At 34.4% G+C, this 23,008-nt stretch overlaps 1 protein-coding gene across 4 annotated transcripts in view; it reads left to right on the top strand.

Moving 5' to 3' along the window:
- SLC30A7 (solute carrier family 30 member 7) overlaps window positions 1–23,008 on the top strand; it is a 101,530-nt gene that overhangs the window by 20,507 nt on the left and 58,015 nt on the right. For all 4 annotated transcript variants that reach the window (XR_002914735.3, XM_054553167.2, XM_024246120.3 and 1 more), the window contains 2 exon segments: window positions 1,568–1,618; window positions 5,185–5,320. Coding sequence is in view for 2 of the 4 variants with exons in the window: in XM_054553167.2 (XP_054409142.1) it covers window positions 1,568–1,618; window positions 5,185–5,320 (187 nt within the window). In the remaining 2 variants the exon portion in view is untranslated.

The following is a 23,008-nucleotide window of genomic DNA, read 5'->3' as shown; positions in this document are numbered from 1 at the left end:
GGGGTACATGAGATGTTTTGATACAGGCATGCAGTGTGAAATAATCACGTCATGGAGATGAGGTATCCTTCTCCTCAGGCATTTATCCTTTGTGTTACAAACAATCCAGTTACACTCTTTTAGTTATTTTGAAAGGTACAATTAATATTGACTGTAGTCACCCTGTTGTGCTATCAAATAGTAGATCTTATTCATTCTTTCTTTTTTTTTTTTTGGTACCCATTAACCATCCCCACTCCTTCCGCAGCACCACACTACCCTTCCCAGCCTCTGATAACCATCCTTCTACTCTCTGCTTCCATGAGTTTAATTGTTTTGAATTTTTATACTCCACAAATAAGTGAGAACATGCAATGTTTGTCTTTCTGTAACTCTTTGACCATTTTAAAATCAGGTTATTTATTTACCTTTGCTGTTGGTTGTGAGTTCTGTATATATTTTATCAGATACATAGTTTGCAAATATTTTCTGTCATTCTGTAAGTTGCCTTTTCATTTCGTTATTTGGTTCCTTTGCCTTGCAGAAGCTTTTTAATTTGATGTAATCCTTCTTGTCTATTTTTGCCTGTTGCCTGTGTCAGTCTCTAAAATATGCTGTATTTTTATAACAGTTACACTGGTATGCTTTAAAACCTTGCTTTTCCAACTTTTTTGCTCACATGCATCCCAAAATAATGTTGAAAAACTGCATATCTCTTACACTTTTGGCTATCAGCTGGATTTTTCAGGGTAGCTACTTCTTCATTCCCATACAGCAGTACAATATCTAGATAGGAAATATTATATGGTGTTATGCTTTTATATTTCTTTGTTACATTATTGCAGAACATTGTTATAATGCTCTATCAAAGCTGTACTGATAAGGGTACCTTGACATTTTTAGTGCTGTGGGCCACGAACAAATGATGATAGCAGGTACATTGTTAGTTGTGATCAGAAAGCTTGTCAGTCTTCCTGATGATCTGTTTAAACAAATATTGCTCATCTTTTGCCTTGTTTTCCTATATTTTCTGTTTTAATGTTAAAGCTGAATAGTAATTTTCAAGATGTTTAGAGAGAAATTATAGCATTTTTTCATCGTAAAAACAAAATGAAAAAAATTATTTTTATCTCTTCTGTATCAAGAGTTTGCCACATTAATCTAGAAGCTGTTGAAAAACTACTGTTTACCATAGTCAAGTTATCTTTCTATCCTGGCTTCATTTCTTGGACCTCATAACTTCAAGCAGTACATTTGGGTTTCTCTGAATTTTCCAATTGTAAGAGTATTAAAAGATATTTTATGAATATTGGAAGATTTTCACAATGTCTTTAATTTCCTGTGCTTTTAATCTTTTTAATACAATAATTTCTGAAATACTCCATACTTTTGATGAATTTTAAAACTACTGCCACTAAATTTACCTCCACTCAATTATTTTATTAAATTTAAAAAATAAATTTATAAGTTTGATATGGCTATATAGCCGTGCATTCTTAATGATGCATTTGAATGAAAAGGACTCTGAATTGTAAAAATTTGAATGAGGAATTGAAAACATGTTTTAAAATAACTTAATTCTCTACAGATGGCCCCTCCTTAAAAGAAACAACAGGACCCAGCAGACAGATTTTACAAGGTATGACAAGCAATTTTTATGTTTCTTAGTTTTTTGAAACTGCTTTTATAGTTTTGAAGTTTTAGATGTCTGAAGTTTACCTTTAAGAAAAATATAAAACACAGTGTTTGTGTTTAGTGTTAGCCTTTCTAGTGATTATTTTTTATATACTATTAGATATATTAGCACACATTCTTTTAATTGTCACTTGACTGTTTTCTCTGATTTGATAATAAAAGCAAAATATAGAGCTGGGTGCACTTGGCATGTCCCCACAATCCCAGCTACTCAGGAGAATTGCCCAAGAGTTTGAGACCACCCTGGGGAACATGTGAGACTCGCATCTCAAAAAGATTCGGAAACTATTCTGCTTAAATATAAGTAATACCCACGCCTGTGACTATAAACATTGTATAGATGCTTCTTGATTTACTGTGGGGTTGTGTCCTAATAAACCTGTGGTAAATTGAAGATACCGTAGGTTGAAAATGCATTTAATACACCTAACCTACCGAACATCATAGTTTTGCCTTGCCTACCTTAAATGTGCTCAGAACACTTGCATTAGCCTACAGTTGGGCAAAATCATCTAACACAAAGCCTATTTTGTAATAAAGTGTTGAATATTTCATGTAATTTATTTAATATAGTCCACTGTAGAGTACAGTATCAGTTGTTTACCCTTGTGATTGCATGGCTGACTGGGAGCTGCCGCCTGCTGTTGCTGCCCAGCATCGTGAGAGATGATCATAGCACATTATTGCCAGCCCAGGAAAAGATCAAAATTCAAAATTTGAAGTATAGTTTCTACTGAATGCATACTGCTTTCACACCATCATGAAGCCAAAGTCATAAGTTGATCATTTTAAGTCGAGGACTGTCTGTAGGAGTATGTTTGCTTTTACAGGATTATTACATAGTTTTTCCGAGAATAATACTTAATATGTTTTTATGTTGTGGGAAAATTTAGAGCTAAAAATTTAATGCAAAGTGAGAACTCCATCATATTTATAGGCCATCAATAGTTAATACCTGTAGGAGCTTACATGTTTAAAATTGTATATTACAAAATTTTACAAGCCAGAGAAAATCAATCCTGTCTATGAATTATAGTAGTTTTTTTTGTTTTGTTTTGTTTTGTTTTTGTGGGTGGGGGGTAGGATATGAATCAATCTCTGGCTCTGAGTTTCCGTTTAGACTTTATTGTCAGGGTTTCCTAATTCCCAGCTATCTACTTGCCTTTATTAACTTTTGACTTCAGTCTGACTTTCTGAATGGCTTCTGATCCAATCTCAACTGCACCTATTTTTCTTCACTATTTCTTTATATAACTCTCGTTTTTTATTTTTTCACTGTGAATATATTCCTTCATACTGAGAAATTTATTTTCAGAAGGCTTAAATGTGTCTTCCAATCACAAGTTTTCCATTTACAAAAGATATGGAATTGTTTTAGAATAACATTTGCTGAAATAACATATAATCATGCATATATGATGCATCTATATCAAGTACTATAAATTAGCCTTGATAATAAGAATTTAATTTTGAAAGTCATCACAAGTTGGAGGAAAGGAAGTTAGATTTGCCTTTCTAATTCTCTTTTATGTAAGTTATTATGAAAATAAGTTTATATTTTCTGAATATTTATCAATTTATGGTGGCTGAAGAGCCCAGTAAATAGCTGAAGAACAGAGATAACTACCTGGCATTAAAAACTTCTTGTAAAATGACCAGGTAGATAGATATTCATACATGAAAAACTTGAATTAATTATGTTTTTCAGTTATTTGCTACATCTTAACTCCTGGCTTACTAAGGTTTTGGGGGGTTAGGTTATCAGTATCCTACCACATCTTCTAAGGCTTTTAACTTTGTATAAGTTAAACATCCTAGTTTATGTTTCTTTCTTAGTGATTTTTTTTCTTAAACAGTTTATGTAGTAAGAAGGCTTTAGGTAGTTTTAATGACACTTACTAATAAAACCAGTTTTCAGGTTAGCAAATAAATGGTAGCCAGGGACTTTCCAGTCTAAGGAAAATCAAGAACAAATAATTATTTTCTTTTTCCTTTCGTGTTTAGAGTTATTTTCATTTTTTATTCTACCAAAACACTGATTAAAGAATATAAAGGCTTAAAAGCATATAGGAGTTTGTAGTTAGGGACCTTCAATCTGCTTTGATGTGGTTTTTTTTTTTTCCAGTTGTAGTTTTAAAAGTTAAAGTGGCCCCAACATTATTAACCTATTTAATTCACTGCTATTTGAAATACGTGATAGGAACCGAATATTTATTCTATAAGTATGTCTGACAAAATTTATTTCTTTTGGAAAAATTTTTAAGAAAGTTGTTCTTAAAGAACTGTTCTTTTTGAAGAACAGTTATAATAATAGAGTTAAACTGTATATAAACAAAAAGTTATATGTAGGTGTGAGGGATGATTTATATTTAATATAATATTTGATATAAATTTCTATCAGTGGCAGATAAAATGAAGTATAATTTCCCAGAACACAAGATTTGATTTGACTCATTAGCAGTCAATTTTTAAGTTATGAGAACATTTCTTGAGTTTCTTTGTATTTCTATACCTAAAAATAATTACAGTTTACCCTTTATTGTGCAGTGAATACTAAAAAAGAAAAATCAAGTATTTCTCAACTAGATACATGCTTTTTATGCATTAACTATTTCTTTTCAAATAGTGCAGATGATGGTATTGAATAATGTTCTATTTTTAGCAAGACATGGTTGAAGTTTAAAAGAATGTTTTGTGATATAGAAATTTTGTATTAAAGATCTAAACGTTGAATAATTTGTCTCAGTTGAGTTTTTTTAGAAAGCATTGTACAAAAATCTTACTTCTTGACATTTTAAATGGTTTTCTGGGCAACTTTGACTTACTAAATGTTATTATGTCTAAGTTCTTAGAATATCAGTATAACATCAGTATCCTACCAATTTAATATTTAATTATTAAAAGTTCAACATGTATTTTATGTTTATTTAAAAATATTCAAATCAGTGCCTGCTTTCACATCACCTCTGAGTGTAGTATGTAACCAGTTTAGATAGAGCTTTTAGGATAATTAATAAGTGTAACAGGAAAAGTAAAATTATGGTTTATGGGAAATTGTAGTCCCAAATGGTAATAATTGTAATCACCAGCAGAGGGCTCTGTATGTACGTATATCTATAGTTAAAAATGTTTTCTTGACCAGTTCTTTTAGCCTAATGCAGTTTCCGTACTATAACAAATTATTGACTTTTGGACTCCTTTTAGCCAGAGGTGAATGTTCACAAACAATTTTTAAAATCAACTTGCTTCTCTACTTCATTTATATCATTAAGAAAAAGTATAATTTACCAGTCAGATATTTCAACCCCTGTTGATTTGAAACATAAGAAATGATTTTAATTCATAAATGTACTATTACATGGTTACTAAATGGTGAATATACATGCTTACTTATTTTTGAAGTTGATATCTAGTTTTTTATATATAAAATTAAGAGTATAGCTTTAGGATATATTTGTATTTTAAATTAACCAAAAGACTGTTTTGATTTTTATTATGGTTTATTTCTAGGTGTATTTTTACATATCCTAGCAGATACACTTGGAAGTATTGGTGTAATTGCTTCTGCCATCATGATGCAAAATTTTGGTCTGATGATAGCAGATCCTATCTGTTCAATTCTTATAGCCATTCTTATAGTTGTAAGGTAAGTGTTATTGTTACTTTCAAGTATTCAAGTGAGACGAAGAGAGAAATATGTTACTTAAATTATAGATCTAAAATACAAATAATTATGTTGGTTTTCCTTTGCTTGCTTTTTTTTTTTTTGAGACAGAGTCTCACTCTGTCACCCAGGCTGGAGTGCAGTGGCACTGTCTCGGCTCATAGCCATCTCTGCCTCCTGGGTTCAAGCAATTCTCCTGCATCAGCCTCCCAAGTAGCTGGGATTATAGACACCTGCAACCAGCTGTATGTTAGTGCCCAGCTAATTTTTGTATTTTTAGTAGAGATGGGGTTTCACCATGTTGGCCAGGCTGGTCTCAAACTCTTGACCTCAGGTGATCCACCCGCCTCAGCCTCCCAAAGCGCTGGGATTACAGGCATGAGCCACCGCACCTGAGATACTCTTTTCATCTTCATATGTTTTCTGTGTTTGCCATGTATTTCTTACCTAGAGTTTGATGTTTCTTTTTGATATTTGGCAGTTAAACTTTTTGGTCATAATTCAAATCAGTAGTAATTTTCTTGAATCCAACATTACATCTATAGAGTAAAATAATGGAAATATAAAATATATTCACTATAGTTAGTGTATTAATCCTTTGACATCTGCATCTTACATTATTAAATGCAAAAGAATATAAAAGACTCCTCTGCTAGAACCATTTTTATTCATAAAGTCACGTTATCACTGTAGAAGTCTTGTAAAAATGCTACCTGAAATGAATTATGTCTGTCTTCCCATCTGGCTTACAAAATTCTTGAGGAAGCATCTGCCTCCTAGCTCTTTATCTTTCTATTTCCTACTATAGGGACAATGTATATGGAAAGATAAATGTGTGTAGGTGTATAAATTCTCAGTAAATATTTGCTGAATTAGATTGTATAGTTGTTATCTTTTAAGTTTAACTCATCCTGAGATACATTTTATTATTGGTCTAATTTTTATCATAATGATAAGACATTATGTTCCATTTTAAAGTCTTCAGTTATTTAAAAATTTACATATACACTGTATATGTCTTGACTGGACTGTTTTAATTTTTTCATTGTGATTTTACTGTCAGGAAAACTTTTTTGTAATGATAACAAAGATCTGCTAGAGGCCAGACTCAAGATTTTTATAGCTTGTAGTTTATTAGAATAGATTTAATAAAGTATGATGAAATCATAATGTAAGATGAGTCATAAATGGAGATTTTTTTAAAGTTTCTGCCTAAAAAAATAGGATATACATTTTAAACATACAGATTATTTTTTAATTTTTTCAAATTATTTGAACAGGGAAATAACTCTGCTATATAAAAGTCTGTTATAGGCTCAGCACAGTGGCTTACAACTATAATTCCAGCATTTTGGGAGGCTGAGACAGGAGGATTGTTTGAGGCCAGGAGTATAAGACCAGCCTGGGTAACATGGTGAAACCACGTTTCTACAAAAAATTTAAAAATTAGCTGGGCATGGTGGTTGTGTACCTATAGTTGCAGCTACTTGGGATGCTGAGGCAGGAGGATCTCTTGAGCCCAGGAGTTTGAGGCTGCAGATAGCTATGATGGTGCCACTACATTCCAGCCTGGGTGACAGAGTGAGATCCTGTCTCTATATAAAAAGGAAAATAAAAGGATTTCATAAAGTTTGAAATGCCTTTTCTTCTTCTTTGGAAATCTTACTGTACCTTGTTGAAATTTCAGCTTAGATGTCCCATATTCTGTGAAGTCTGACTTTTGGTAATTTATTCACTGTTACAACTATACCTCTTTATTTGTGCTTTTAGTGTTCACTTAACTGCTTCTAATTCTTCTTAGACTAGGATCTTAATATTCACTTTTGTCTCCACTCTTACTATTCTAATTCTGGCTATAATTATGTCTTACCTGGAAAACTGTAACAATCTCCAGGTTGACCTTTCTGTCTCCCTCTAAACACATCACATTGGCTAAAATTATCTTTTGTTAATAAGGATTATATTACATATAAAATTATTTAAATCTTTTAATGACTCTTACCCTTAGGATAGAGTCTGAACTCCTTAACAAGCTTCATGATATATTAACCTTGTTGACCTCTTTGGTCTCTCTCAGTACTTCTCAATTCATACTTTGCTCTTCAGCCACAGTAAGTTAGTTTTAGTTCCCTGAGTATGTTATCAGCTCTCTGGATTCTGGGCTTTGCTCATATTTCCTCTATTCAAAATACTCTTATACTTCATGTCTTTCTTGCCACACCACCAACCCCTTCCCACTAGCATATGTATATGTATCACAATTACTCATCCTTCAGATCAGATTCAGTTTAAATGGCATTTATTTGGGAAGCATTTCCTGATTCTCTACCTCCCAGGCTGGGTTGATTGCACGTATAGCACCTTCTACTGTAGTACCCTTTTCATGGCATTTACTTCCATAGCCTGTTTGTTATTGCCCTCGAGCTCCATTAGGGCAAATTGTTTTTTCATTGTTTTAAAGTCAGCACCTAATTCTCCCTGGCCAAAAAAAAAAAAAAAAAAAAAAAATTGGTACACTTTGAATTTGAATCAAAATAAATTTGTGGGTTTTTTTTCAATCTCAGAGAATTACTTTAATTCCAAATTGGGAATTCTTACTTAGTTCTGTTCTCATTCATTTATTCCTCTAGTATAAATAAATAAACATACACAGACGCACAAAGAAAACTTGTTTTACTGAATATAACACACGTTAAGAAAACTGCACAAATCATCTTCACCAAATATTTATTAAGCAGGCCCTCTCACCTACTTAATCTTAGACAGGATCTTCACTGTCTTGATCCTATAATAGGAGAGTGAGACAACAAACAAATTAATAAATTAGATGGCTCAAATGCCAAATAGTTATTTGTATTGTGTAGATTTAAGATAGGATTATATGATAGTGACTGAGTTGCCACTTTAAATTGAGTAGATCTGGAAGACTTCTGAAGAAGAGGCCTTTAACCTGAGATCTTATTGTTGTAAGAAAACCTTGTCAGAGGAAGAACATTCTAGTCTAGGGATCAGTTGGTAGAAAAGCCTTGTGGTGACAGCAGCTTTGATACTGAAAGGAGGCCAGCATGGCTGAAGCATAGGGAGTAAGAGGAGAGTGGTTAGAGATACAGTTGGAGACATAGGCTGGGGAAGACTACCTAGGGTTAGGAGTTTGGATTTTATTCCAAGTGCAATGGGACACAATAAGGATATTTGTTTTAAAAAATGATTTTGGCTGCTGTGTGGATAATAGATTATAAGGGGGCACAAGTGAGAACAGGCAGACCAGCTAGAAGGCTATTATTTAAAGTGGACCAGGTGAGAGGCCATGGTGGCTTGGTCTTAGGTACTAACCTTAGAAATGGAGAGACACAGAAAAGTTAGAAAATGCTTTGGGGTACAGCTAACAAGATTTGCTTGAGAATATAAATGTTTGGGTCAGCGTTGAGTGAAAGAGGGGAATTAAGGATAGTTTCCAGAGTTTTTAATCTGGGCAACTGAGTGAATGAGGTGTCATTACTAAAAGAGAGGGGACTGGGAGAAAGGTAGTGTTTTTGTTTTTAAAGAGGACTGTAGATCAAAAGTTCTGTTGTGGATGTAAGTTTGAGATCTCTCAGACATTGATATGGAGAGTTCAAATAGACAAAGAGTATACAAATAGGCATTCTTGGGAGCAGCCAACTGAACAGAAAGGGTTGAAAATAGTCCACACCAGGATTTAAAGTCATGGAGTGGTATTCATCTGGCATTGGAATTCATCTAGCATGAATGCCACAATTCCCAACCCTTCTGTTTTCCTGGAAAATATCCCTCAGTATGGTACTCCTGCCTGCTAAAACTGATTTAGCTTCAGGGGCCCTTTCAATATAGTGCTTCAAGCAACCACAACCAGTCAACTACAGTTGGCTTCCAAGGTAAAACTTATTTGTCATCCTTGTCTAGGTCCTACTGACCTACTTACAAACTTCTCTGTAACTTACATAGATACATAGTTTCAGGTCATATGATTGGATTCCTTTTTGTTATTGTTAAGCTTTAATATTTTTATTATTTGCTCTTGTTTTTCTGATAACCAAAGTAATACTTTGCATTGCTGTAAAGATATACCTGAGACTGGGTAGTCTATAAAGAAGAGAGGTTTTATTGGTTCACAGTTCCGTAGGCTTTACAGAAAGCATAGTGCTGGCATCTGCTTAGCTCCTGGGGAGGCCTCAGGAAGCTTACAGTCATGGTGGAAGGTGAAGGCAGAGCAGGCATGTAGCATGGTGAAAGAGAGAGAGTGAGAAAAAAATGACTAAATCTCGAAATAACTCACTAACTATTGTGAAGACAGCACCAAGCCATGAGGGATCTGTCCCCATGATCCAAACACCTCCCACCAGGCCCCACCTCCAGCATTGGGGATTACAATTCAGCATGAGTTTTGGGCAGGCACACATATCTAAACTATATTAACATTCTTATTGTTAAAATTTTAAACATTACTGAAATGTATAACTTACCTATTAAAAGGTTCTCATAATCCCACTCTTTGAAGGTAACAGAAAAGTTTCATGTATCTTAAACTTCAACAAATGTTTTAGTACCCACTCTGTGCCAGGCAGTGAACAACATGGGCAAATAGCCTACCCTCATGGAGCTTACATTTTAATAGGGAGACGGTCAGTAAAGCAAATGAACGTGCAAATAGATAATGGACTGTCAGTTGGTGACAAATGCCGTAGAGTAGGCTAAGATGCTATTTTAGAAGGGCTTGGAAAGTCTTCTGCATAGGGTAATATTGGAGCAGAGACTAAATGGTGGAGGAGAGGGACATGGGACTGTTCAGAGGAAGAATATCACTGGTGAGGGAACTTCAAGTATAAACACACTGAGGCAGGAGCATGCCAGATACAAGGATGACAAGAAGGGCAGTGTAACTGGAGCGCAATGAGCAGGGCAGAGAGTGGTAGATACATGTTTATATATCTGCATCTCTAGAGTTCAGGGAGCAGGTTGCGGTGGAAGATAGAAATTTGGGTGTCATCAGATTATATATGTTGTTTAAAGCCGTATTTAATAGACAGTTTGCTCTGAGACCGAATATTGATAAAGGAGGGGAGGCCTGAGAACTGAGCCCTGGGGGTAGTCAGGAGGCAGGTGCAACCAAGAAGAGTAAAGCGGAATGACCAGCGAGGTGGGAAGAAAGATACAACCCTATGTTGTTTTAGAAGCCTTATAAAGAAACCTGTTAAACAGGAAGGACTAATCAACTCTGCTAAATGCTGCTGGGACTAAGAAGAGTGATGAGAATGAAAGCCTGATCAGACAGAATAGCTTCAAGAGAGAATGGGAGGGGAGGAAATGGAGATAGCAACTAAGTCAACTCCTTTTCAAAGCCTTTTGCTGTAAAAGGGAGCAGTGTGATTGCCTGGCAGCACAGAGGGCCCACTTTGAGGTTTGTGGTCATGAATTTAAAGTGCAAACAACCAGAATAGTTGTATGTTTTTCTTCAGTCTTGTTCAGCTACTTGGTAAGAGGTATGGAATAGACAGAGAGTTGGATTTAACAGGTTTGGGGTTTTGTCAGGTGAGTACTGACAGTGAGAAAGGGGCAAGGCAGGGATTAGAATGGTGAGAAATTAAGATATAAAGGTAATTGATGCATGCTTTAAAAAAAAGTGTTAGGTTCAGTGGTCTAATCCACTTAGTGGCCTAAGATAGGGTCAGTCTAATCCACTGACCCTATCTTTCCTGTTTGGGAAGAAGTATTAAGAGTGGAGGTATTAGGGGAATTGATCCAGAAATAGGAAGGATTGTTCAGATTATGAGATGCTTGGAATTGAGATCTTAAGGCTTAAGGTGTGATTGATTATAGGGGCAGAAGATAAGCTTAGCATATAGAGACCCAATGTTGGGTGGATTGCCCACATGGATAATTTATATCAAGAATAATGAAAAGAGTAGAGGTGGAAAGATAATAAGCCCATTACCAAATTTTTCAGTGACTGAAGGGGGACAATCAGGAATTGTAACCCTGGTAATCAAGATGGGTAGAAGGTGGAATGATCTAATGGCACGGGCCTTAAGGAAACTGTGCTGTAGGGAAGAAGTAGTAGGAACTGTGATAAATAGTGGTAGTGACAAGCAAGGACATCTGCCTCACCACAAGCCCCAACAGTACTGGAGTGTAGGAGAGAAAACGGCACTTCTTAATAGTGCTCTAGGGAAGACAGTGCCCTTCATTGGTGGTCAGTTTTCAGGTAGAGCATGAACATGCTATGTGGCTATTTAGAGAAGAGGCTGAGGATTTAATGAAGTTGCATATTTAAAAGTAGTTTTTTTTAATTATGGAAATAATTATGTTGACAAAGAAACTTGGTAAAATATAGAAAAAGATAAGGAAAAATTACCAAAAGAGACCCATGTTAATATTTTTGTGGGTTTTGTTTTGGATTTTTTCTTTTATTCTGAGATTCTTTTATTTTATTTTGTTTTTCATAATATTTTTGTTTGTATTATGCATATGACATATTCTTTGTAAGAAAATTTTTAATAGTTTTCTGATTATAAAATATGATCAGGGTAGAAAATTTTGAAAATACTGGAAAGCATATGAAGTAAAGAAAAACTAGGATCACAACACGCAGAGGTCACATAACCACTGTTAGCAGTATTTCTTTACAATCATTTTTAGGCATATTTTTAAAAAATTATTGAACTTCTACTATATGTAGATTGTTAAGCTTGGTCAGCATCAGAGAGCATTCACAGGTTTCAGATGAAAGGTAATAGTATAGTCATTATTTTAGGTCAATATTAAGTTTTGGATGACTAAGGCTTAGATTCAATAGTAATAAATGACAACAAGGTACAGAGCAACACATAAGAAAAATTCTTGTAAAAGGTCTGTGTCTAAACTACGCATTTATCTTTACATGTATGAGGGAGAAACTATATATATATAGAGAGTGTGTGTGTGTGTGTGTGTGCGTGTGTGCGTGTACACACCAGATCCCAATTAGCATTCATATATATAGAGAATATATTTCCCAGAATGTTAATTGGCTCTCTCTGGGTAGTGTAATTTTAAAATTACATCTCTTGCCTAATTTCTCTATGGTAACATTTTTGACTTAGACCTTAAAAAAGCATAAGTTTTTTAATGGAAGTCAGTTAAAAAGTAGCTCCAAAGTACAAAATAAAGAAATTCTAGTTCAGCCTTTTTTTCATTTAAAAAAGAAAACAAACTGAATTTATTTAAATGTACAGCTGATAATGAACTATTTGCAAGGAGATCACTCTGAGATGTTTTTCAAATTGGTAAAAATTTGCCTGATTTTAGGAAATAGTGAAAACTCTTAAAAAATCAACTGAGTATAAAGAAGTATTTTTCCCTACCATTAATTTTTATATATTCAGTATTTGCAGTTCATCACTAGCAAGAGAAATAGTGGCACTTCTTATAAATTCTCTGGGTCTACTGCTGCTCAGTTGAAAACCTGCCATGGAAATATACGTCTATCCCTTCTAGGTTGCCCAGTGTTCCATTTTCACTTCCACAGTGAAAGTGATTTCTTAGAAAAAGACAGGTTTGTTTTTTTTTTCCAACATTTTCTACACAGACAAAGGGTGATAATAAATTTTGGGGTAAAACTGAGTTGTATTGTGATGAATTTTGTTTTGCAATGAAAAACAGAATGAATATAATGTAAGAGTGTGATTTTTTATTTTCTGAAAATATGGTTCCTATAAGAGCTTTCAGAGTAGTTCTGCTCCTTTTTTCCCTAAGGTGAGTTGGGATAGAAGATGAATTCATAACTTAGAATGCAGAAATCTGAACAATTAGTTGTAGCTTTGAATCTCACTGCAGTTTAGAAATGAGGCAATTTACATACATCTGTAGCTTGATTTTTTTTTTTATTCACTTAAATGAAAGGGTTACCTATGCATGATGGATAATTATAAAACTAAGCAGGATATAGAAATACACTTTGTTACTGGTGTGGTATTTCTGAAGCCTTGCTAGATTTTTTTAAAAAATCAATTTTTTGCCACTCACCAGTTACCATCTTGTGATACTTTGTACTTTTATATATATATATATATACACTATAAACTCATTTGTAAGTACAAAGAAAAGCTTTTTAACCAAAAGAAAGTCTTTTTGTTAGGTCTGAAAGGTTTTAAAATAGCAGCTGAATTTTAGAGGAAACAAATTTTTAAAGGCAAACTGAGGTACAGACTTTAGAAATGATAAATAATGGTCTGTATGAAATAGAATATATATTAATGGAAACAAAATTATAAACTTGAAATTCTAAATTATAAGAGATCATCATTGATCATGAACATAGGATTTAGACCCTGTACTGATTGTGATAAATCTTGTTGATTTCATATTTAAATAGAAAGAGTTGAATAGAATAAATTTGTGGTCTGTATTAAGTAAAAAGTAAGCATTTTTTTTTTTTTTAATATGTAGAAAGTTACCATATGACAAATTCTGGAGATTTTACTTTTTTCAGAATTGTTTTTGGGTGTTCCCTAACAATTTCCTTTGTGGTTTGCCTTTCAAGTGGTTATAATTTGTGAACTGTTACTTTTGGGGACTAAGATAAAGGTAAACAGTTTGCCAAGATTTTAACTTGCTGCTCGTATATGTGCCCATATTGTAAAATTGAACATATAGGAACATTATTGCATAGTTATTGTATTCTTTAATCATACATAAAACCATAATAGTAAGAACATTTATAAAAACTGATTAGTCTAACAGCCTTTCTCAATTGGGAAAGAACACCCTAATACTATAAAGCCTCAATTTGTATGGAATTTTTAACTTCTTACCTATGTATCTAGATAAGTACAGTTATGTATTATCCTTGGGGGAATCGAGAAATAGTCGCTAAGATCATTTTCTGCGTTCATTGGTTCAGATGAGAAACCCTAGTTAAGAAACGCTGGTAGAGGGTTTTATAATACTAGAAAGAACACAATGAGCATAGTGATGGTAAACAGCATTTTGAACTTAAGAACCTAATTATGTAAGAATATCATTTAGCAAAAATTCAGTAGTTTTTATTGAAACATCTGCTTTGTCCTCAACACTTTCTTAGGATCTGAGCATACAGTATCAGGTATTAATTCAGTACAACTACCAATAAACCACCATTAAGTATATTAAAAAAAATTCCTGACTTAAGCAAAATCTCCACTCATTTCCTCTCTTTGCCATTACATTACTACACACATAAACACACACATGCACAATTCGTAAATATGCCTTAACTATCAATGCCTCCAAAAGGTTGTAACTGCTAGTATTAGAGATAAGGTTATCTCCTGGCCAGTGACGAGGGAGCAGGGTTTTTGGTTACTAGGATTGCATACTGGATTTTATTTTCCATGCTCTTATTTGAAACTCACTGAGTATTTTTTTTTAATTTAAAGTTACCAGAGTTTAGTACCAGAGTTTAGTACAGTGCTCTTACTAAAATATTCACTGTAGAACCTAACTGCTTTTTGCATTGTTTCTTGTGGGAAATTGGTGATTTTTAAACAGCCAACTTAAAAATACCTTAAAATACAACCAATTTGTAAATTAGGAGTCTATTTGTAAACTGGATTTGTAAATTTGGAGTTAAAGTGTTCTAAGATACCATCTTCCAATCAGAGTTATTCAGGAATTCGTTGTTGAAATGTATTTGGTTTCTTTTTAAGCATCAAGCATACTGTATTATTTTTTCCTTTACCCTAAAGCCAAAAACTCCTCAAAATGTCAAATAAGAAGAGCTGTGTACAAACACCAGAGTGTGCTATTTCTGCTTTTAATCTAACCCTACCATTTTTGTTGTTGCTATATTTGAACTGTATAGTTTTTCTAAGAAATGCTGTATGTTTCATCATTGACTTTATTGGAGTATAAAAGCTAAAATGAAGGAAGAAATTTAAAAATCAGAGTGTTATTCCTTTTCCACAAAAGTTTTAGAATGGTTAGTCCCATAAGAAACTGCTTAATGGCCGGGCGCAATTGCTCACGCCTGTAATCCCAGCACTTTGGGAGGCCGAGGCGGGCAGATCACCTGAGGTCAGGAGTTTGAGACTAACCTGGCCAACATGGTGAAACCCCGTCTCTACTAAAAATACAAAAATTAGCCAGGTGTGGTGGCACACATCTGTAATCCCAGCTACTTGGGAGGCTGAGGCAGGAGAATCACTTAAACCCGGGAGGTGGGGGTTGCAGTGAGCCGAGATTGTGCCACTGCACTTCAGCCTGGGCGAGAGAGCAAGACTCTGTCTCAAAAATAAATAAATAAATAATAAATAAATAAATAAGAAACTGCTTAATATGGCCTTTTTGTGGTTTGCAACTGATATTTCTGTTACAAAGCATGAAAAATAGAAATGCCAGTCGTATAACTAGATATATATGTTAGTAGTAATTTAAAATCTAATGATGGTATATATGTGTAGGTCTGTGATTAAAAATCAAGTCAACACTTTTTCCTTTTTATTTATGCCTTATCATTGTTTGATACGGGATTGCTTGGTTTGTGTAGGTTTATTTAAGGAAACTTACTGGGAGTGTGTTAGAGTGTTCTAAAGAAGTGGAATACAAAGATCTCACCAAGTAATATGAGAGAGAGAAACCTATACACAAATAAAAACAATACAGAGCTAGACTATAAAAATGAAGAAGGTACAGCATAGATGGTAATTTAATCAAGGGCCCCCTGTTCTAAAATTGTTGGTGTCTTATCTCTGTTTACAGAATAAATCTTATGGTTAAAGAGCTCTGTTATCTGCCCCAACCTCCCCTTTCAGCCAGTTATTTTCCATAGCGGTTTTTATATATTATACCACTCTTATTCTTTTCTTTTTTTTTTTTTTTTTTTGAGATGGAGTCTTGCTCTGTTGCCAGGCTAGAGTGCTGTGGCGCAATCTTGGCTCACTGCAAGCTCCGCCTCCCTGGTTCAGGGGATTCTTCTGCGTCAGCCTCCCGAGTAGCTGGGATTACAGGCATGCACCACCACACCCAGCTAATTTTTGTAGTTTTAGTAGAGATGGGGTTTCACCATGATGGCCAGGATGGTCTTGATCTCCTGACCTCGTGATCTGCCTGCCTCGGCCTCCTAAAGTGCTGGAATTACAGGTGTGAGCCACCGCACCTGGCCACCACAATTTTTTTTAGCTTTGTCACTTGTTATTTATAGAGGATACTCTCTATACTTTGCTGCCCCTGTACCTTTGCTCATAGTATTCTTATCTTGAATGCCTTTCTTCCTTATGATTCCCATCATTGTCCTAACAATTCTTTTTTTTTAATATATATTTTTATTATACTTTAAGTTCTAGGGTACATGTGCACAATGTGCAGGTTTGTTACATATGTATACATGTGCCATGTTGGTGTGCTGCACCCATTAACTCGGACCCCTCTGTTTTTTCAAGTGTGGATTTTTGACCTTATTCTAATTTTCATGGTTGTACAAATAAGTACCACTTCATGGAGTGTTTACATGTTTTAGCATGTTAAAAGCCAAGACTAATAATGGAAAGTAAGAATTCTCAGAATATGACCTACTTCAAGGATATAGAGACAGGACGTTATCAGGACCTGAGAACAGAGATTACTAGAAAGTAGAAATTAAATATTGCACACTTAGAGAAGGCAATAAGGGGCCGTTTAGATTATGAACTATAAGAATATAGGACTCTCATCTTTTCTTTGCTCTGTTATCCAGATAAACCGTTTAGATATTTTCATATTATGGTAAAAAGAATAAGGAAGTCACAGGTTACATCTTCTTAAGGTGTGGAGATATAATATTTTCCCAAGAAACTATTTAAGCTATCTCTTTGTGTAAATGGAAGAAGCAGAACACATCTAGTGAGGATACACATAGATTATCTGTATCTATGTCAATATCTATATATATATCAACGTATGTAGGAATGCTTGTGTAGCTCTTCATTTTTGCTTAGCATTTTACATGTTCTTGTAATTTATTTACCTTCTCAATATTGCTGAGAAATAAATCAATGTTAAAAGCAAATAAAAATCTGCTGTTACTACCTACAGACATACTGTGTACCCATGTAAGAAACTGCTCAATTGCAAGTTTGTGTCAATAATTCAGAACATCTGTGGGAGGATCCTTCAGCTTGGGAAGTTGAGGCTGCAGTGAATTGTGATCACACCACTGCCACTGCACTGCAGCCTGGGTGACAGACCAAGACTCTGTCCCACAAAAAGAAAAAAATTCAATGCCATGATTTTCTATTTTTAGCTCATATTTGAAGCTTCAAACTATTTGTGTTTAATATATGCTAATCAAAGCCTTCCCACTACAAATTTAGCTCATTTATTTTTAGAAATACCCTCTATATAACCTAATTGTCAAAACTAGCCTTCATTGTCAACCCAGTCAGTCAAATCATACTTTCAGAGAAAGTTCTTTCTGTCAGAGAAAGTCTTGCTTCATTTTTCAGTTACACAAATGACAACCGTCTTTTGACTGCATCAAAACCTGGGTTCCTCACATAGTACTTTTTATAGGCATGAATTCTAGTATCTTTCTAATAGTTACATCCAGTGCTTTATGCAAGTCAGTTTAAACTTTTCAGAAACCAAAACTAGTTCTTTTTACGATTTTTGCTACAATCTGGTGAAGTGTGTCTTCTGCCATTTTATGCATTTTATGAAGCAGAGTGGTGTTGGAATAGGGAATGGAGCTATAGTGATAGACTTGGTGTCTAACTTATTTTTGGCTATCACCTATACACTGGAATAATCACTATCAGATGTGATTTCTTAACTATCATAGTGAGCAACAATACTTTATATGAGGTTTTTAAAGCCAACTTTGATGATGGCTTGGAATTGTTCAAGCTGTTTTCTGGTTTTTAACCAATTCTCCCAGCTTTCCTCTAAAAAAAATTAATAGCTCTATTTTAGGGTCTGTATATTTTGTAAATAAATGACATTAAAGAGATACAGGTTTTTACTGTTGTTTGACAAAGGTTTCTTGGGACTTCTCTCAGGAGTGATATATTCTTTGTCAGTATCTGGGGGACAATAGAAGAGGGATTATTACTAAACCTATCATTACTTTAGTCATCCCACTTTACAATATGTCTGAACTCAAAATGTTCCTAATATGGGCCAGAATACCTTGTTCCTAATACAACTCTTTGCTCTTAATAGGAATTACATAAAACAGGGAAGCCATAAAACTATACCTCAGGTTTATTAGCAGAGACAAAGGCTTTTATTAAAGGCTTACCAGATACCAATATTTCAAATTGTCTTCTTTTCGTTTTTCTTTTTTTTTTTTTTCTACTCCAGTGATTTTCAAACGCTGGCGCAGTTTACCATAGTAGTATTTTCTATGGGTGAATTACATGCTTTTCTTTTGTCAAGTGGCTGAAGTGGTAATTGTGAAATGGGAGGGGAGCAATAGAGAACTTACTAATTTACTAGACCAATTGTCTCAGTCTGGTGTCTGGTCAGTTTTGGAGTGAGTACCTATGGAAGTGGAGGATCTGATATTTTATTCTCTTATAACTATTCTAAACATCTTTCAGAAAGTATATGGGTATCCCCAAGGGTATTTTTTTGTGATTAGTGTCACCAGAATTGTGAAATGTAGTACACACTCCTATATGTACTCTAATTTGAAGACTCCTGCCCTAAGTATCAGTAGTACCAAATTGTTTGCACTTTTTAGAGCATGTAAAGTTAGTTTATACCACTGTATCTCTGCTCATCAAGTATCTTTTCCTTAGAAAATCTTGCCTACTAATGTCTACCTTTTCAAAATAATTGTGATAAACATAACATAAAATTTACCATCTTAATCACTGTTAAGTATACAGTTCAGTGGCATTAAGTACAGTCACATTGTTGTGCTGCCGCCGTCACTGCCGTCCATCCACAGAACTCTTTTCATGTTGCAGAACTGAAATTCTGTAACCATTAAGCAATAACTCCCAATTCACCCTGCACCTCAGCCCCTAGCAACCACTATTTTTTCTGTCCCTATGAAGTTGTGACACATATAAGTGGTACCTTATAAAAGTAGAGTCATACAATGTTTGGCCTTTTGTGACTAGTTTATTTCACTTACAATAATGTCCTCAAGTTTCATTCATTTTGTAGTATATGTCAGAATACCCTTTCTTTTTAAGACTGAATAATTCCACTTCTGAGTATTTACTTATACACATAGATTTAGTATATTTACTCATACTCATACACATAGATTATCTGTATCTGTATCTGTATCTATGTATGTAGGAATGCCTGTGTAGCTCTTCATTTTTGCTTAGCATTTTACATGTTCTTATTATTTATTTACCTTCTCAGTATTCCTAAGAAATAAATCAATGTTATAAGTAAATAAAAATCTGCTATTACTACCTACAGACATACTATGTACCCATGTAAGAAACTGCTCAATTGCAAATTTGTGTCAATAATTCAAAACATCTGTGGGAGGTTTTGAATTATTTATTTAAACATCTGAGTATGTACTCAGAAGTGGAATTGCTGGATCATATGGTAATTTTGTTTTTAATTTTTTGAGAAACTGCCATGCTCTTTTCCATAGCTGCCACACCATTTTACATTTTCACCTACAATGCAGAAGGGTTGTAATTTTTCTACATGCTTGCCAAAACTTGTTATTTTCTGTTTTGTTTTGTTTTGTTTTTATTTTTGATTTTTGTTTCTGTTTTTATCTACCAGAAAACCCATTAACGTAACACGTGTCAAGTGGTCTTATTGTTTTGATTTGCACTTCCCTAATGATTACTGATGTTGAACATTTTTTCTTGTACTTATTGGCCATTTTGTATATCTTTGTAAAAATGTCTATTCAAGTACTTTGTCCATTTTTAAATTGTTTGTTGTTGTTGAATTGTGGGTGTTCTTTATATATTCTGGGTATTAACTCTTTATCAGATGTATAATATGCAGATATTTTCTCTTTTTCCATGATTTGCCTTAATTTTAATGTTTTTTCTTTTGTTTCCTAAGCTTTTGGTGTCATATCTGAGAAATCAACCAAACCAATGTCATGAAGCTTTCTCCTGTGTTTTCTTCTAAGAGTTTTATAGTTTTAGGTCTTACATTTTATTCTGAGTTAATTTTTATATATAGTGTGAGGTAAGGGTCCAGCTTCCTTCTTTTGCATGTGAAAATCCAGTTTTCCCATCACCAGTTATTGAGAAGACTGTCCTTTCCCCATTGAATTGCCTTGGCATCTGTGTTGAAAACCGTTTAACCATGTATGTCAGGGTTTATTTCTGGGCTGTCTATTCTATCCCAGTGGTCTATATGTCTGTTTTTATGTCAGTGCCACACTGTTTTTGTTACTATTGCTTTGTAGTAACTTGAAATTAGGAAGTGTGAGACCTGCAACCTTGTTCTTTTTCAAGATTGTTTTGACTATTTTGGGTTTCTTGAGATCCCACAGGAATTTTAAGATAGATTTTTCTATTTCTAGAAAAAAAAGTCACTGGGATTTTGATAGGTAGCTAATGTCTACCTTTTGAATACCTCTTATAAAATTCAGCTCAAGGGGCATCTCCTTTATGAAGCCTGTTTTAAACTACTATATAGAATTAATTGTTTTTTTATTTTGTGCCCTAAGCATTTCTAACACCTATCACACTTCGTTAAACTTAAGTGTTTCTTTTTACTAGACTGAAGAATTGCCATATGTATTAGTTTTCTGTTGCTGCATAACACATTGCCACAATTTTTCCAGCTTAAAACAATGCTCATTTATTATCTCACAGTTTCTGTGATCAAGACTGTAGGCACAGCTTAGTTGGCTCCTCTGTTCAGGGTCTTACAAGACTGCAACTAAGGTGTTGGTTGGGGCCATAGTTTCATCTGAGGCTCAGGGTCATCTTGCAAGCTTATATGGCTGTTGGCAGAATTTGTTTCATTACAGCTGTGTAACACACAGCAGCTTACCTTTCCAAGGTCAGCAAGAGAGCATCTGATCTCAGGGAGAGCTCCAGTCCATCTGTTAAGGGCTTTGCATCTGATTAAATCAGGCTTACCTGGAATAATGTCTCTCAATTTCAGCTTTTATTTTAGATAGAAGGGGTACATGTTCAGGATTGTTACATGGGTATATTGCACCCAGGTAGAGAGTATAGTACCCAATAGGTAGTTTTTTAACCCATCCCCCACTCCCTCCTCTCTCTAGTAGTCTGCAGAGTCTATCGTTCCCATGTTTATGGCCATGTGTAAATCAATAGATAATTCCTTAACATGATAAATTATATGCATCACAGCCCTAAAGCCTAAATCCCTTTCTTAAGGTGTAACACTAGAGGCATTACTACCAAAATAGGGAACTAGACAAGGATTCTCTCTGTTGCCTCTGCTATTTAACATAGTATTAGTGACCATTAGCCAGTAACATTAGACAACAGAAAGTATTTGAGACTTAGAAATTGGAGCAATGGTTTTTTTAATGCCAAGTATATAATTATATGTCTGTAAAGCCTGTGAAAACTATGACAGACAATTTAGCAAAGTTACAGATATAAGATTGATATACAAAAATCAATGTTCTTTATATATATAAACAAATTCCAATTGAATGATGTAATTAAAGAGAAGACACCTCTTCAGTAGCAACAACAAAGATAATGTAGAGGTTAAATGAGTAAAATTTACACAAGGAATTTAAATCCTTCAAAAAACACAGAAGTAGACTTGAACAGAGCCTTTTTTGTCAACTATGACATTTTTAAGGAATCAGCTGGCCGGGCGCAGTGGCTCTCGCCTGTGATCCCAGCACTTTGGGAGGCCAGGGTGGGTGGATCACGAGGTCAGGAGATCGAGACCAACCTGGCTAACACAGTGAAACCCTGTCTCTACTAAAAAAAAAAAAAAAAAAAATACAAAAAATTAGCTAGGCGTGGTGGTGGGTGCCTGTAGTCCCAGCTACTTGAGAGTCTGAGGCAGGAGAATAGCAGGAACCCAGGAGGCGGAGCTTGCAGTGAGCTGAGATCGTGCCACTGCACTCCAGCCTGGGCAACAGAGCAAGACTCCATCTAAAAAAAAAAAAAAAAAAAAAAAAACCAGCAACATGTCAATGCTTTTTATGTTTATTTATAAAAATTTTAAAATATTCTAGTAAAAATACCAGTAGATCCTTTTATTCTGAGGAGGAAATAGTAAAAATTGATTTTAAAGTTTATAAGGAAAAAACAAACAGGAGGAATAGCCAAGTAAATCCTGGAAAAGAAGATGTAAAATATAAAGCCTTTATTAATGAAAATAGTGAGATACCTGAAATAGCAAGAAGACTAATGGAGCAGATAAGGAGGTCCAGAGATGGGTTTATGTATATATAGTGGCTTACTAATGATGAAGACAGCACCTCAAATCAGTGGAAAAAAGATGGCTTCCCTAAATACTGGATAGCCATTTGGAAAAAGATAAATTTAGAGCTCTATCTTATACTATAGACCTGGAAACATTTCAAATGGGTTAGTGTTTTAAAAGTAAAACATGAAACCATGCTAGTATTAAAAGAAGGCATGGCTGAATTATTTACGGTAGCATGAGAATATTAAGGGGTAGCTGTGGCTCAAAACTAGAAGATCAGTAAAAGAAAAGATTAACGAATTAAGCTACATTTTTAAAAAGAAGAATTTTGGCATAAGAAAAAAGCATCATAAG

This window comes from Pongo abelii, chromosome 1 (assembly GCF_028885655.2).
Source record: "Pongo abelii isolate AG06213 chromosome 1, NHGRI_mPonAbe1-v2.0_pri, whole genome shotgun sequence".
Lineage (NCBI taxonomy): Eukaryota > Metazoa > Chordata > Mammalia > Primates > Hominidae > Pongo > Pongo abelii.
Note: the sequence above shows the minus strand (reverse complement) of the source record. Positions and strands in the feature narration are given on the sequence as shown.